Here is a 16,857-nt window from a genome sequence, read left to right on the forward strand (position 1 = left end):
TGAACATTGTTTTCTTTAATTTCAGTACCAATTAAGTATATATGTATATGTATATATTAAGTGCCTAGAAAATCAACCTTAGGATGTTAGAGTAGATTTGATTTGTAACTTCCTCCCCGGCGCCGGGGCTGGAACCTGTATTTGGATATATAATTTTGCATACAATGTTGCAATTAAATCTTGAAAAACATGTTGACTGCATTAAAAAAAAAATTCTTATGAATTATAAGCTATTTCTAAAATCATGTCTTTTGACAGACAAGATTGTGGATTACACACTTTCTGATGATGGCATTTACCCAATAGACGGCTGTATCCCTGCATCAATAAAAGATTGTGGATTACACACTTTTTGATGACGGCATTTACCCAATAGAAGGCTGTATCCCTGCATCAATAAAAGTTTCAAGTATCTTCATTATCTGCAACTAGCCAGACCAGTGACCAACTAATCAGATTTGTATTTCCGAAATATTTTGTGCCGTAGGAATGGTAACAAAATAATTAGGGCCCCGCCTTTAGGCGGGTCGCCCTATAGTGATCAGTCTGTCCGTCCGTCCTTAACACTTTAACTTTGTGTCCGCTCCATATCTAGAGAACCATTATGATTTCATACTTTATACTTTGCATGTTTATTAACCACCGCCAAAGGGTGTGTCATGATGTATGTACAACTTCCTAGGTCAAAGGTCAAGGTAAAAAAACTTTGGTTTCAGTTGACAACCCTGTGTCCTGTGGTGAAGACCGTGTCCGCTCTATATCGTGAGAACCGTTATGATTTCAAAGTTTTTACTTGACATGTATATGAACCAACACCAGAGGGTGTGTCATAATTTATGAACGACTGCCTAGGGCAAAGTTCAAGGTCAAAAACTTTGGTTTCAGTTGACAACCCCATGTCCTATGGTAAAGATTGTGTCCGCTCTATATCTTGAGAACCGTTATCATTTCAAAGTTTATACCTGAAATGTATATAAACCAATATCAGAGGGTATGTCATAATTTATGTACAACTTCCTAGGTCAAAGGTCAAGGTCAAAAACTTTGATTTCAGTTGACAAACCCATGTCCTATGGGTGCTATAAACAGTTTCGTACTAAAAACTAGGGGTATTTCCCCAGTGAGATTTACATACTGATGGAATTCCCTGCTATTTATATACCACTAAATGAAAAAGTTGATTGTTTTTTATGTTCAATGTGAAAAACATATATTGAAGTTCAATTAAAATGCCACTTTTGTCAAGATTTAAAAAAAAAAAAATGTTTTTGTGACTTCCTACTATATGGGAGGCAACTCCATAAACAGCTGATTTTCACCTGTTGCAAAAAGCACTTTGATTTGTCAGGTAAGATAGCTCCTTTCGGAGCAGGCGAACGTAGGCTGAAACTACATTTTCTTAAATCAGCCGGATAAGCTCTTCGAAATGCATATTATAAGAAATCTCAAATATATGCACAGGTTACTGATCCGTGTGTCCAAAGGTGGTCTTTTTAAGGTTTTTTAGGGGGAAAATGCCTAATTTCCAGCTGATAACTTGTACCAATTTGCATGTTTAAACAAGAGATGTTGGATTTTTTTTTATTTATTCAGAAAGTTCATAGAATTATCTTTCCATTGATGTATAGATATCTATATAACTATGAATATCTGACTTCTGCATGATGGGTCCACTATTACATGCCCTGTTACAGAATGACGTCACGTAAAAAACTGTTGATTGCACCCTATGGTAAAGATACAATTTTTTAATGCACATTATTCACAGCGGGACCCACAGAGATGGCTCCCATCTCAATGATATCTAGTTAACTTCAAATATTTTGTGGTGTATAATGATAATAATAATAAATTCTTTATTTAAAGAGGGTAAACACATATATAGCATCCTACTTTTCAACCATTTGCTTAACATGTGTTGGAAATGATGATAAAATTGAGAATGGAAATTGGGAATGTATCAAAGAGACAACAACAGGACCAAAGCAGACAACAGTCGAAGGCCACCAATAGGTCTTCAATGCAGCGAGAAACTCCAGCACCAGAGGTGTGCCTCAGCTGGCCCCTAAACAAAAATGTATACTAGTTCAGTGATAATGGACGTCATACGAAACTCCAAAAAATACACAAGAAACTAAAATTAAAATCATACAACCATGTTATGGTTTGCTGGAAGATGCAGATAAATTAAATTCACTATTATGTATCCTGGATACCTGCTCTTGTTCTTACTGTGTATTTACAATTTAGTTTGACCTGACATAACTGTAAATCTCAACTTGCAACCTCACCTACTCCAAATAATAACATCTGTGAAAAACTGCCAAACATAAATTAATTCTTAGGGAGCAACTATTTAACTTTAAGGGGGGTTTAATATGGTATTTTTGTGTGAGTAAGACATTTTAGGTATGGAGGAAATATGGATTCAGATTAATATTTTTTTGTTGTCTGCTTGACAACAATATTTTTGTTCATAAAATTGGGGAACAGAATAATTTTTTTTTAGGAAAAAGCCATAATCTCTACTCTTGAAATTAAATGGGTGTTCCCTTAATATGCTTACATTATAGTAATGTAGAATTGAAAAAGTTATATTGCTACAACCTTGATTTTGTAAAAATTAAAACAAAGCAAGAAATGGATTGCTGTTACAGTTATGAACGCTTATTTATTGTCCTCCATCCACAGGTGCAAGAGAAGATTTTATTATAAAAGTATATATTATAATACTCTATAACGTTTCTATATTTATTCACAAAATTGTATATTGATACAGTATAAATATATATATATATATATATATATATGTATGATAAGTTGGCATATGTATACACAATAACAGTCAAAACTTGAGCTCTGATGAGCTCTTTAACCAACTATAGATGTGATATGCAAGTTATTATCTCGTCCCTGTGTAAGAGTCTGAGTTTGATCCTTATTCGATGCAGCTCACAACAATGGCTTTTTATGCAATTAATTGTTTTAAACAATGTTTTTTTATCAATCAAGGGTAAGTAAAAAAAAATTAAATGACCTGTCACTTAGTTTGTGACAGATCATTCCAGTTTTGGTGCGTTGTTTCATATTACCAAAATTTTGGTTTTTAGTCGTAACGGAAACGACCGGTGCGCGTTATCCGCCATTGTTTGTTTTGATTTTTGCCGGCACTGAAAAAATCCATCATCATCTGTGATATCTGGCAACAATTTAGATTAATTTATACTCATCAAGGCATTTCAAAAACATCATCATGTCTATAGGGGTGCCAATTAAGGTTCTCCATGAAGCAGAAGGTCATATTGTCACCTGTGAAACTACGACAGGGGAAGTTTACAGAGGCAAGCTTGTTGAGGCTGAAGACAATATGAATTGCCAGATGACAGCAATAACATGCACGTACAGAGACGGTAGAGTTGCACAGCTGGAAAACGTCTATCTCCGTGGAAGCAAGATCAGATTCATGATTCTGCCGGATATGTTGAAAAATGCACCTATGTTCAAGCGAGTGAAAGGAGGATCTGGTGGAGGTGCAGGAAGAGGGAAATCTGCAATTCTCAGGGCACAAGGTATAAAAAAGCTTGTGGGAACTTAATTACATGGGTAACCTGTATTTTATGTAAAATCGGATGCCCACCTCTCTCCCTAGGCCCTCATCCAGGCATAATTTCAGGCTATTATAGCCTGAATGCCAATTTGTGTGGGTCTGAAAGGCAAACATAACTAGATTTTGCAATGCCTGTAGGTGCTTTATAGTTTTATGGCTGTTCTGTGTTGAATTATGACTCGACAAATGATTCATGCACTTGACAAATCCCTGTAATGAAATGTTGAATCGTTCAGATCCCCACCCATGACCTGACCATCAAGACAATAGTCTAATGATAGTCAATACACCTTATCGCTATTCCCAGCTGACCTGGGAATCTGTCTTGCTTGAACTAGTGATGTCATACAACAATCACTTTTCCATTATGGCGTCAGATATTTTGTATTTCAGTCTGCACCAAAAACTTTTTCAACTACTAGTCAGAAGACCAATATTCTGACATTTTTCTTATTGGGCCAAACAAAATTTTGCAAAAACTTACTAGTCCGAATGAAATTTTACTAGTCTGGGGCATCGGACTAGTGGCTAACCATGCAGACTGGTATTTTGACGTCAAAATATTACGGGAACCTGTGTGATGTTCCGAAATGGAACACTAATAATGATGAGGTGTATTAAAACGTGTTAAAAGCTCATGACTTCTGATAGTACTGATCAGACAGGAATTTGTTGCTACAATATCAATCAACAGACCATATCTTTCAATTGTCATATGATCGAATTACTGGACATTGCATCACAGCAATATTACTTTCGGTTAAAACTTTGGTCAAACAAAATTTCTGGAGCCACTTTAGAATAGAAAAGTGAATTTTGTATGAAGTACAAAATGAAACTTATTTAAGGTTGATCAAAAGTTGTTGAAATATTAGGTTGTATTTATACCAACATATACAAACTGACGCATCAATCAAAGTTTTAAGGTATGCTTGACCTAGATTTAAAAAGTTACATGTAGTTTATAGGTCCTGAAAAAAGATAACTGATAAACAGTTAACGTTACCCGTACATGTACAAATGTATATAAAGTTATTGCAAGTTGATTATTTATTACATATTTTGTTATTGATTTAGCACAAAAACACTATGCAACCAAAATGCTTATGAAATTTAACTTCTTGAAGAAATTGATAACATATTCTCCCTTTCTGATATCCTAGCTTGGGCCTTGCAAATGTGATTTTAATTATGAATAACCGACATGTATGAACCTATAATAGTTGAACTGATTTATGAATTTTGCGTATTTCAGCTGCACGAGGAGCTAGAGGTCGTGGTGGTGGTGGCCGAGGAGGAGGAGGATTCCAGAGAAGACATTAACATTCTTTCTTTCATTGACATTTTGTGAAATCAAGCTGAACAATCGTGACAATGGATGAGTGTTTGTAAATCTTGCAATTGTTGTCAAAATCCAAAACAGCGAAGTTTGGTTTTTATCATAGAATCATTACATTCTTCATGATCATGTGACATTGTCATGTTTTACACTGTATTTATAAAATATTTGATGTACATTTATGTGTTTTGATCTCTTCATCACTGGAGTTAAGATGATATTGTAACTTCCCAAGATAGCAGACTGAAAGTAATGTGTAATAACTCCATCCTAATGATGTGCTATAACACAATTGCTGCAGGTTAGAATACCGGTAGAGTTGAACTCTCAGTTGCAAACTTGTTAAACGCAGTCACATCAATAATATTTGTGTCAATTTTAAGATCTGAACCTGTTTTTCAGTGGTTGTTGGTTGCTGTCTTGTATCTGTTTTTAGAAAGTTTGCTATAGCTTGCTACAGCCTCAACTTCCAGTTAGACAGAATATCGCAATGTTCTGCTCCAAGATAATGTTACGTAGTACTAGTGTTAGAATTCTGATTCTTGGATATTTTGAGTTGCTACTCTTTTGGAAAGATTACAGCTTGAATTAAAAAGGAATTAATGTTCACGGACAATTCAGATGAATTTAACTTCATTTTGAAAATAAGAATCACAAACACTACTTTGAGGAACGGCCATTGGCTGAAGAGAAAATTAAAAGAAATCTATGTGAGAAAGCGTTTCATTCATGAATATTTCATGAATGAACATTTTCTTGCACCTTTTATACGACTGCAAAAAATTGAAATTTTTTTGGTTGTATGTTGGTATCACGTTGGCGTCGTCGTCTGAACCCATTTGGTTTTCGCACTCTAACTTTAGTAAAAGTAAATAGAAATCTATGAAATTTAAACACCAGGTTTATAACCATAAAAGGAAGGTTTGGATTGATTTTGGGTGTTTTGGTCCCAACAGTTTAGGAATTAAGAGCCAAAAACAGGTCCCAAATAAGCATTTTTCTTGGTTTTTATATGACCGCAAAAGTAGAAAATTTTTTGGTCATATATTGGTATCACATTGGCGTCGTGTCGTCCGATTACTTTAAGTTTTCGCACTCTAACTTTAGTAAAAGTGAATAGAAATCTATGAAATTTTAACACAAGGTTTATGACCACAAAAGGAAGGTTGGGATTGATTTTGGGAGTTTTGGTCCCAACATTTTAGGAATTGGGGGCCCAAATAAGCATTTTCTTGGTTTTCGCACTATAACTTTTAGTTTAAGTAAATAGAAATTTATAAAATTTTGACACAAGGTTTATGATCACAAAAGGAAGGTTGAGATTGATTTTGGGAGTTTTGGGTTCAACAGTTTAGCAATTGGGGGCCAAAAAAGGGCCCAAATAAGCATTATTCTTGGTTTTCGCACAATAACTTTAGTATAAGTAAATAGAAATCTATGAAATTTAAACACAAGGTTTATGACCATAAAAAAAGGTTTGGTTTGATTTTGGAAGTTTTGGTCCCAACAGTTTAGGAATAAGGGGCCCTAAAGGGTCCCAAAATTGAACTATGTTTAATTTCATCAAAAATTGAATAATTGGGGTTCTTTGATGTGCCGAATCTAACTGTGTATGTAGATTCTTAATTTTTGGTCCCGTTTTCAAATTGGTCTACATTAAAGTCCAAAGGGTCCAAAATTAAACTATTAAGTTTGATTTTAACAAAAATTGAATTCTGTCTCTTTCAACAACTGATATCTTCAGTCAGACATCAGAATGCCACCTAGGTATAAATTTTGCAGTCAGATATCAACATTGAAACACATGCTTTTTTAGGTGTCTTCAAATAACTTGTGAACCAGAAGCCTTCTATTATAAACTATACTCTTGTGTACTTTTTTGTAAGTTACATATTGGACTTTGTGACAATCTTAGTTAAACTTAAAGAGCCAAGTCCTTTCCAACTGATAAAATATAGTTGGTTCTTAAAATATCGATGTGTAACAGTGATCCTAAGTTATGTAAGGGTTGAGTGCTTTACTGGACTGTATTTTATATGCCAGACAAAAAAATATGAACTAAACTATATATATTCAAATGAATAACCGAACTGCCTGATTGGTTACAAAACAATAAACAATCAAAGTGCTGGATAGCACCTCTTGAAAGTTTGCAAATAAACTCATCATAGATACCAGGACTAAATTTAGTATATATGTTCCAGACCATATGAGTATTTGGACCGTACACATACGGTCCGACCATACGCGTACGGTCCAGCTGATCATACGTTTTGGGATCATATGGGTTAAATTTAAACAAACAATTATCAAAATCTTTATTTTTAGTTATACAAATTGTTATTATTACAAAATAGATGGCCGATGATAAAGTGAATAAGCGAACAATTGAAATTAAATATTTGCTTAATTGTATATCCGTGAATTCTATTTTGTTACTCTGGCCGAAGGTGACACTTGCTTCTAATAAGAACGTCGTATTTTTTACATTAACATGTTTTGTTAATGCATGTTCCTTTGCATATGCATTTCTTTTGTAAAGTTCATAAATATTCTAAAACAATTGTCTTCCCACATTATGTTTACTTCCGATAACTTCAATTTCAATGAGCATACTGAGCTGCAATTAATGAATTACCGGCATGCAAAATACAGGAGATTAACAGATTAAATAAGCGTGATCTTTTTAAATAGTTAAAATATTAAGTTTTTATGTCAAATGCTGTTGAACTTTTTATATTAATTGGAGATATAAGTCATGTTGATCTGTTATATACATTTGTATCTAATAAGCTTGACCAACTTCTTAATATCAGTCAGACCGTACGCGTACGGTCCAAATACTCATACGGTCTGGAACATAAATATAACCATATCAAGGACAATTGGCTTGTGATCACTGTATATGTGTATTATTTCAAATAAGTTATAGGCATGCATTATTTCAAATATGTATTTAATCACAGTTTTGATTTTTCAAACTAAACCATTGTCCCGCCAGCAATTTCTGAAAATCTCTTTTTATGCCCAATTTATGAGCATTTTGTTTTCTGGTCTGTGCGTCCGTTCGTCTTTCCGTCCGTCTGTCTGTTCCATTTAGGTTTAAGTTTTTTGTCGAGGTAGTTTTTGATGAAGTTGATGTTCAATCAATTTGGAATTAATTTGAAACTAAGTGCACACTAGAATACACTCGTGATATCACGGGTCCTTGACTGAATTAAAGTATATAACTATGCGTAAGCCTTATTTTAGTATTGGGATTATCATCTGATAAAGTCATGCCGATTATAAGATACACAGTTTTCTCCTTTCCAATTGATAGAGGCTCCTGATAGCATGTGTTGCTGATCTGATTCTATTTTGGTTTTTGAATTCTTGTACAAATATATTCAATTCATAACAGATATGCTGTTTAAGATTGCAGACAAATTTTGTTTTATATTGGCCTAATAATTTATTCAAAAACAAGACTTTTGTTAAGTTTACAGAAATAACCAATATAATATTCATTGAAATTGTCAAAAATGACTTTATTAAAAGACATTGACAAATCAGCTACAAAGTAACATCCATTTGTCAGCACCTCAAAAGAAATATGCATACCGTCGGCGTGTTGGGTTTCAATCAATATTATAAGCAGTTTTCTAGAAGAAAATGTTTGTATATGTTTCCAATAGGGTACTTTGTTTAACTAAGCCCCGTTTGCAGCCATCTTTGCTAATGGATTTGTGACAAAGTAGCAACACTCAGCACCTCATAAGAAACATTCATGCTATGTTTGGTTTAATCCATTTAAGTATTCTTCAAAGAACACTTGTATGTGTTACTAATAGGGACCTTTGTTAAACTAAGTCTCCCATTTTTAGCCACCTTGTATGATTAATGGGATAAAAAGTAACAATTTGCCAGCACCTCATTGGGAACATTCATATCTGGGGTTCTCGAAAAGAAGACCTTTGTATGTATTGTTTAAGGGTCCTATCCTCTCTAGCAGCCATATTGGATGATGGATCCACTTCAGTGTAATTAGTATTACACTTTGTAACCACCTCATAAGGAAAATTCATGCAATGTTTGGTTTCATTAACAAGTCAGCACCTCATAAGATCATTCAGGTCATGTTTTATTTCATTCCATTCAGTGGTTCTCTTAAGGTTCATGTGGATTCTTTTGCTAGAATGGTTGCATATTCACCTCAAAATTTACCCTTGAGTACAGCATTTGAATTTTATTTATCAAGGGCATGCTATGCCTTTATTTTTTTCCAGCTGCACAGGTATACTGAACTCGAGTAAACTTTGAGGTGAAAATACCGCCATTTTAGGCAAAGGGTCCACATGAACCTTAAAGATGACATTTGATTTATATCTATATACCATATAGGGCCCTATGTCAAACGAACTTCCCGGGTGGTTTCCATCTTGGATAATGGATCGCATGTCTTCAAATTAACAACATTTGGTCAACACCTCTTAAGGAGCATTCATGCCATATTTGCTTCCATTCCATTAAGTGGTTCTCTTAAAGATAGCAATTTATAAAAATAGAAGATGTGGTATGATTGACAATGAGACAACTGTCCACAAGAGACCAATATGACACAGACATTAACAGCTATAGGTCACCGTACGGCCTTCAACAATTAGAAACGCCCATACCGCATAGTCAGCTATAAAAGGCCCCAATAAGACAATGTAAAACAATTCAAACGAGAAAACTAACGGCCTTATAATTTTTATGTAAAAAAAAGTTCTCCTCTGGTGGCCGTCTTGGATGGTTGATCGTTTACAAAGTTGCAACACCTATAAAGATCATGCCATGTTTATTCCTTTCTATTTAGTTGTTCCCTTATAGAAGACATTTGTATGTGTTTCACATAGGGTCCTCTGTTAAACTAAGTCCCCCTCTGGCGGCCACCTTGGATCATGGCTCGGCTTCAAAGTCGCACCACTTGGTTAGCACCTCATGAGGAACATTCGTGCCATGTTTGGTTTCGTTCCTTTCAGTTGTTATCTAAAAGAAGACATTTGCATGTTTTGAACATTAGGGTAATATGTTAAACGAAGTCTCCAGCTGACAGACATCTTGATTGATGGATCAGATTCATTATGTTCTCATCTAATATTGTCATATGTGGTCTTTTACAGACCGTCATTTCAAACCTTGCTAAAGTTGTCCGTCCGTTTGGTTTCGATAAAATAGAGACCTTAATATAATGCCCCGTGAAGATAGATTGCCAAGTCCTTGAAACAACTCTTAAAAGGGTCTATAGGTGGCCTGTTGCAATACCAAATATTTGTCCCTATACAATACCTTCATCCCAGTCGATCTCTGTTACAGGACCTATCAGTACATATTGCATTTATTGTTCATTTGTTGTCGTACTGAACATATGACATATTTGCCACTGGACGTTAAGAAAACATCAATCATTTTATTTATTATTTGTGACTTAAACTTTTGTTGTTTATTCTTTGTTTCACTACAGTTTCGATAGTTATCAAAGTTACCAGGATTATAATTTAATACGCCAGACGCGTCTTTCGTCTACATAAGACTCGTCAGTGACTCTCAGGTAAAAATAGTTAAAACCCAAACAAGTACAGAGTTGAAGAGCATTGAGGATCCAGAATTCCAAAAAGTTGTGCCAAATACGGTTATGGTAATCTTTTCCTGGGATAAGAAAATCCTTAGTTTTTTTGAAAAATTCAAAGTTTTGAAACAGGAAATTTATGAAAATGACCATATAATTGATATTTATGTCAACACCGAAGTGCTGACTACTGAGCTGGTGATACCCTCGGGGAAGAAACGACTACCGGCAGTGGCATTGATCCATTGGTGAAAACAGTTATGAAAGATATATTTCAAGAACAAGAAATGTTTATAGAAAGGCAATCACTGCGGATTGAAGTCAAAATTATTGTATTCAAATTTCCATAATTTATCGGAAATGTTATAGATGTTTCAGGACCTTTCCACATAATTGGTAAGCATTGCATCATTTCAAGAAAAATAAGTTATCTTAGATCAATAACAATTAAAATGTCCTAGAATAAAGCATTTTGAATTATTTACGGATGTGCAGTATATATTAAATGCAGGTGTGCAATTTCGGCACACCTCATTAAAGTCTCGTTGATAAGACATAAAACTTGATTTAGAGTCGGTATAAGCAATGCAATTACAAACATAAGCCCTGGAGAGCTTTTAAAACCGGCATAACAACAAGTCAAACAAAACATACATATTGAGTCATGCACACAAAATTAAACATATAAAGCAAGAGTTCATATCAATATATAAACATGCAGCACAAGAGTTCTTTTAAGCATCTTAAAAGTTAAACACATACTGATACATGCAATTATGAGATAAAAACACAAAAGCACGAATAAATGGTTTGCACATAAAAAGCACATTAAAAGCACATAAAGCTAGTTTCTAAATCTAACACAAAGCAGCAGAAGCACTATAGTAAAGATAACAAAATAAATTTGCCATGCTGAAAATAAAGCAACAAACCAAAAAGTAACGAACATAAATCAGGGGCGGATCCAGGATTCTGGAAAGGGGGACGAAGTTTTAAAAAAAATAGGACCTTTTTTGGGCAAAAAACATAAAATAAGTGTGATATGCACTTTTTAAACGATTCCTGGCGTGGGTCATGTATATTTTATAGTTGTAAAGTGCATATAAGGGTTGGACTTTTGATACTGTATTCTGCCTATTAATTAGATATAGAAATATGTGGTATGAGTACTATCATAAAATGATCGTATGGATCCAAAGCTATGTACTGATATATTTAATGTGGGACTCGTCAGTAAAAAATGAACATGGAAAAATCTCACCGGTTTGTTGTAAGTTAAGTTATCATAACCTCACAGATTTCTTGTTGCGAACAAGATATACGCAGGGCTATTCGATGAAATTCACAATACGACCGACAAGAGTTAATAAAAACAAGCAAGCAATTTTCATCCAAACGTTTGGTTGATATGTTTCACCCAACAAAATTAAGGGAAGTGAGGGGTTCCAAATCAACCAAAGGCTACGAATGAGTCTAAAATGACAACGAATTTATGAATGACGGTCGACAAATGAAGAGATAAAGGCCACACACAGCAAACAGGTTGCAGTCTGGTCTTGAAAAAAATATTCAATATACCTTTTTTTGCTAATAGAAACAAAAAATTCTATTATTTTAGCATTAAATGAACATAATGAATAAAAACGGAAGTATTTTTTACATGGCCGGGGCTTTGCATGTCTGACTTGAATGTCTGTTTAGCCGAACTGGGACAGGATTATTGTTTTCAATCCAGATACGTCCAGAATGTTTGTTTCAGACAAAATAATTTCTTTCAAATATCTCAGACTGCCTCCTCAAATCAAATGGTTTGTACCTTCTAGACTTTAAATCTATCTAGAGCTTATAAAATTTTTTGAGAGTGTAAGTCTATAAAGTATTACTTTCTGTTTTGTGGAAAAGTGAAATAGATGTCACTGTAGCTATTTATCAGAGTACAGTTATATATATAGTACACACAACATATAGTGTAGTACTAGTATATTACTGTACTCTGATAAATAGCTACGGTGACATTACCCTGTGACATAGAAGTTAATACGTTCTTGTTCAATATATGTAATTCAATTTCAAAATGACTGAGTGACGTTTTTTCGACGCACTGGTCAACTCCAACATAGCGAATCACATTACTTTGACAATCAGTAAATACCAGCGAAAAATATATTCATTAGTAAAGAATTGTCTCATAAAAATTATATACAAGGGAAAGTCTAGTCTGATTGATCATTTCAAGTACCAAAAACAAAAGTCCAAGCAACGGGAGGGCCGGGCGTACGCCCTCTACGCCCCCTCTAGATCCGCTACTGTAAATTAACTGGTTTTGCAAGCATTGGCATGAGCTAACAGACCAAGAGTTTATTAAGTTCTTGAATTGATTTAAAGATGATTGCTTATGAAGCTCATCTGGCAGCTTATTTTTACTCATTGAAAGTTAGAATCTTCACTCCAAAACGGGTTATCAATTTTTCTGAAGCAGTTCAAAAGGAAAAGGTCCTTTATCTTCTCATAGTTTCTACCTTATCAGTTTTGAAAAACTTCAGTTTTATCCCTAAAGTCTTCGTGTAAACCAAATCCTCGCACTGATTAAACCCAACCCAGGATAAAGGAGGGTTCCAATTATAAGTTCCCATTCAAATGCATTGATAAGCCAAAAAATTGTTCCAACCACCTGAAACCTACCCTGGATCCGCCACTGTCAGAGGTTAAAAAAATTAGACTGATTCGTCAAGTCACTGGTGATTTTAAACACAGGATTCCTTTAGGAACACCCAGGTTTAGCCTAGTTTTGTCATATTTGGCCTGATTGGAATCACGTTGTCGTAACGTCGTCTTCCGAAGACATTTGGCCGTTTCCGGGCAATAACTTTAGTAAAAGCAAGAAATGACCTCCTTGGTAAAAGTAATAGAAATATTTGAAATTTAAACACAAGTTAATAACCACAAAATGAAGTTTGCGATTGATTTAGGGGTTATAGTCCTAACCAGAGACATATATATGTATATATGTCTCTGTCCTAACAGATATATCTGTTCTTTGAACGTTATGTGTTTAGTGGGTATAAGGAATTAGAGGTCAACGACGAGTAAGCATGTTTTCTAGTTTCCAGAAAATAACATGTCACGGGAACGATGTATGTACGTATCTCTCTGAAGTTATACCACAAGGAATGTTAATTTAAGCCATGATTTTGTATGTCATTTTCTATTTTAAGACTTTTATGATTAATAGCTAGGTGCCGATTTAACCAGGTGACGATTTGACTTTTTCTTTAAGTTTCGATCTGGCCAGGTGCCGATTTACTTGTACCCATATTCTGTGTCAGAAACATATTATGTGTCAAACATATAATAACAATCCTAATTAAGACCTGTATCAAGCGCGATATTGTGTTTATTGTTCAGGGTTGTACCTCTGCGGTCGTATCCAGCTGAGCTAGGCGAAGCAATCAATTTATTTTTATAATTTCCGGAACGTGCACCTGAAATGGTTTGTTTTTATGTTTGTCATGGGGGATAACTCACTACCCCAAAATGAAAATGACAGATGCCGAAAATTTCTTTTCGAAAGCTTTGCGACAGTTCGCCCGAGCTACTGCAGCTTCAAATCCAGCTCCAATTGAAAAGGTCTGCACATTTATGTAAAGCAAATTGTCCTTCCTACTATATTTTTTGTGGAAACATAGTAACTGTCTGAAATTTTTGTGTCTGGAAATCCTGTTTGTCTTTTACAGGTTGGGAACAAACCCCCTGTATGGTGATTATACCTGTATAGAAGAATAATCCTTCTATAGAGGGATAACAATTGTCACTCTATAGAGGGGTTTTGTTTACACTGGATTTAAAGCAAACTATAAAAAAATATATATATATATAGGGCAGAATGGCATTTTCTAGTTATATTGGCTATAATTTCAACATGTTCAACATATGCACTTTACTAAAAATTGGGATGACCAGTTTTTCGCTAAAGTGACAAAATTTGAAATCTATTGTATACCTATCTTAACACCTGATCAACAACAAAAGGAATAGTTGACCTTTAAATTTCATGTTAAATCTAACAATAGAAATTCTGTTCAGTGAGGCATAAGTGAGTGGAATAAACATATTTACACTTTTGATATTTAGCTGTTTTTTGCCGCGGAATGACCTTAGATCTACTCCAAATCACCTTTTGACGTCAAGTAACAATTACTTTTTATTTGTGACATCAAATGTTTTGAATTATGATGTTAAAGTTTACGGGAACCTGTGTGATTTTACGTAATGGCAGACAAATTTGCATACAAGTGTAAATACGTCTATTTACCTGATCATCACAGCTTTCAATCATGGTGAACAAAAGATTGTATATTTAGTCAGATAAGCAGCAAACTGGGCATGTGCATATTAAATTAAGTACATCAATTGGTGCATCAACTGTTACTGCCATAATAAGTAGAAAATGCCATTCTGCCCTATTTTGCTTTAAATCAAGTCAAAACAAAAATACCCTCCATAGAGGGATAATTTTATTCCTCTATAGAAGAATTATTCCTCTATACAGGTATAATCAATCACCATACAGGCATGACAGGGGGTTTGTTCCCAACGTGATAAACAAACAACAACCACTGATTAACAGGCTACTAACTTGGGACAGGCACATATACATACATAATGTGGCAGGGTTAAACATGTTAGCTGAATCCCAACCCTCCCCCTCACCTGGGATAGTGGTATAACTGTACAACATAAGAACGAACTATAAAATTGGTTGAAAAAGGCTTAACTCATCAGATGGACAAAAAAACAAGTGGGTATTGTACATCCCAACAACAAAAATACACTACATGTAGGTACAGGTCTGAGAGTACTCACTGTAAACTGACAACTAGTTCAAAGCCACTAGCAACTATTAAAAAAATCATGCATTTAAATTAAGACTGAATTATCAATCTGTACACATCCAACATCCAATGGATTTAGTGTAAAGACATCATAAACAGTCAGAGAAAAACATGACCTTGTTCAATGCCAAGATACAGGTATCGACAGTTTGTAGGTTCATGAATGTGTATATATGTATATAACATTCTAGTAATATTTAGTTTGCTTTTAATTTAGGGACGACATCTAAAGATCAATGTAGGATAAAAAAACTTAAATCAAATAGTTAGGGGGTGGGGTGTTAAAATTCTGCAAGTTTTGTATATATCTAAAATCGATTTTTACATTTATCCCTATTGGTAAATCAATTTTTCCCAAATTAAGTTAAGAAGGGGGTGGGGTAGGGTGGGTCAGTGAAAAAACTATGTGAATTAAGTCTTTTTTTATCTTACATTGAACTTTTGTGCATTTTGTGTTTCTGAGAAGTTTTCCTAAAAGTCTTGATCTTTTTATATATAATTTATTCATTACACTTTGAACACTGTTGAAAGAAAATTGTCTTTTCAGGTAACAAGACTTTTAGATCTTTGTCCAAGGGAGACAACAAAAGGATTTCGTTTTGACAAACGTGGACAAGATGCAGTGATAGCTCTAGGTATATTCTATCTAGAGTCTGGATTACAGGTATGCTAATGTAAATTATACTAAATTGCACTACAAAATATGCACAATATCTTTGCGGTTTTAAAACATTTTGTAAAAGAGAAAAAATTAACATTTACAAAAAAAAATTATTTACATCTATGAAAGAAGCAGCATTTAAGCCATAATAATTTCTTTAGTTTTAACTGTATATTTTTTTACTACATCCTTTTGATAAAAATATTTATCATCATGGGATAGTTTATATACTAATTAAATTTACTAGACCTGTTAAGCTTTGAAAGAAAATTTAACTAATTAGGGAATGGAATAATTATTTGCATTTGTGGCTTCAGAGTAAACCAACCATTGCCAACTGTCCAATCGAAAATTCCTTTAGTATAAATATTATTATAATCTAAGTTTTGTTATCTAATAAATAATATTGCACATACTTTTATTGTAAATCAGTATGAATTTATGCTTCTTACGCACATCAATTATGGTGCAATGTATGCTGAGAAGTTTCATAGGTGAGCTGCACTGATTATTTGCCCACCATGCCTTACATGTACTCATGTTTTTGACTTCTGTTTTGTGCAGCAGTTTTGTTTGGTTAATAATTTTTAATTGATATATAGCTCTTTCTCTAATTATTTGATATTAAAATTGTATTTCAGTATAAAGAGAAGATTTTGCCATATTTACTGAATGTTTTGCAAGGTCTAACTAAAGCAAAGTGGGTCGGTATAGAAAAACCTGTATATGGGAGAAGTAAGTATAAAACATTGTTTAAATAGTCGG

At 34.1% G+C, this 16,857-nt stretch overlaps 2 protein-coding genes across 11 annotated transcripts in view; both read left to right on the top strand.

The window, feature by feature from the left end:
• The first annotated feature begins 3,119 nt into the window (after positions 1 to 3,119).
• Positions 3,120 to 5,124, top strand: LOC139528606 (small nuclear ribonucleoprotein Sm D3-like). Its single transcript, XM_071324642.1, has 2 exons — positions 3,120 to 3,569; positions 4,863 to 5,124. The coding sequence occupies exons 1-2, from the start codon at positions 3,254 to 3,256 to the stop codon at positions 4,928 to 4,930; spliced, it is 384 nt and encodes a 127-aa protein (XP_071180743.1). The 5' UTR covers positions 3,120 to 3,253; the 3' UTR covers positions 4,931 to 5,124.
• Positions 5,125 to 14,000: 8,876 nt separating this feature from the next.
• The window catches only part of LOC139528643 (phosphatidylinositol 4-kinase alpha-like), a 78,359-nt gene continuing 75,502 nt past the window's right edge, over positions 14,001 to 16,857 (top strand). For 9 of the 10 annotated variants that reach the window (XM_071324719.1, XM_071324725.1, XM_071324722.1 and 6 more), the window contains exons 1-3: positions 14,040 to 14,166; positions 15,979 to 16,095; positions 16,734 to 16,827. In XM_071324719.1, coding sequence (XP_071180820.1) covers positions 14,074 to 14,166; positions 15,979 to 16,095; positions 16,734 to 16,827 — 304 coding nt within the window. In that variant the 5' untranslated portion in view covers positions 14,040 to 14,073. Of the gene's footprint in view, positions 14,167 to 15,978; positions 16,096 to 16,733; positions 16,828 to 16,857 lie in introns of all 10 variants that reach the window. The other variant, XM_071324727.1, reaches the window with a different exon arrangement.

This window comes from Mytilus edulis, chromosome 6, assembly GCF_963676685.1.
Source record: "Mytilus edulis chromosome 6, xbMytEdul2.2, whole genome shotgun sequence".
Classification (NCBI taxonomy): Eukaryota; Metazoa; Mollusca; class Bivalvia; order Mytilida; family Mytilidae; genus Mytilus; species Mytilus edulis.

Bases quoted from the DNA above. Each gene is read 5' to 3' on its own strand.
- LOC139528606 (XM_071324642.1), top strand. From the start codon at position 3,254: ATGTCTATAGGGGTGCCAATTAAGGTTCTCCATGAAGCAGAAGGTCAT. The intron at 3,570-4,862 runs GTATAAAAAAGC...TGCGTATTTCAG, and splicing joins TGCAATTCTCAGGGCACAAG to CTGCACGAGGAGCTAGAGGT.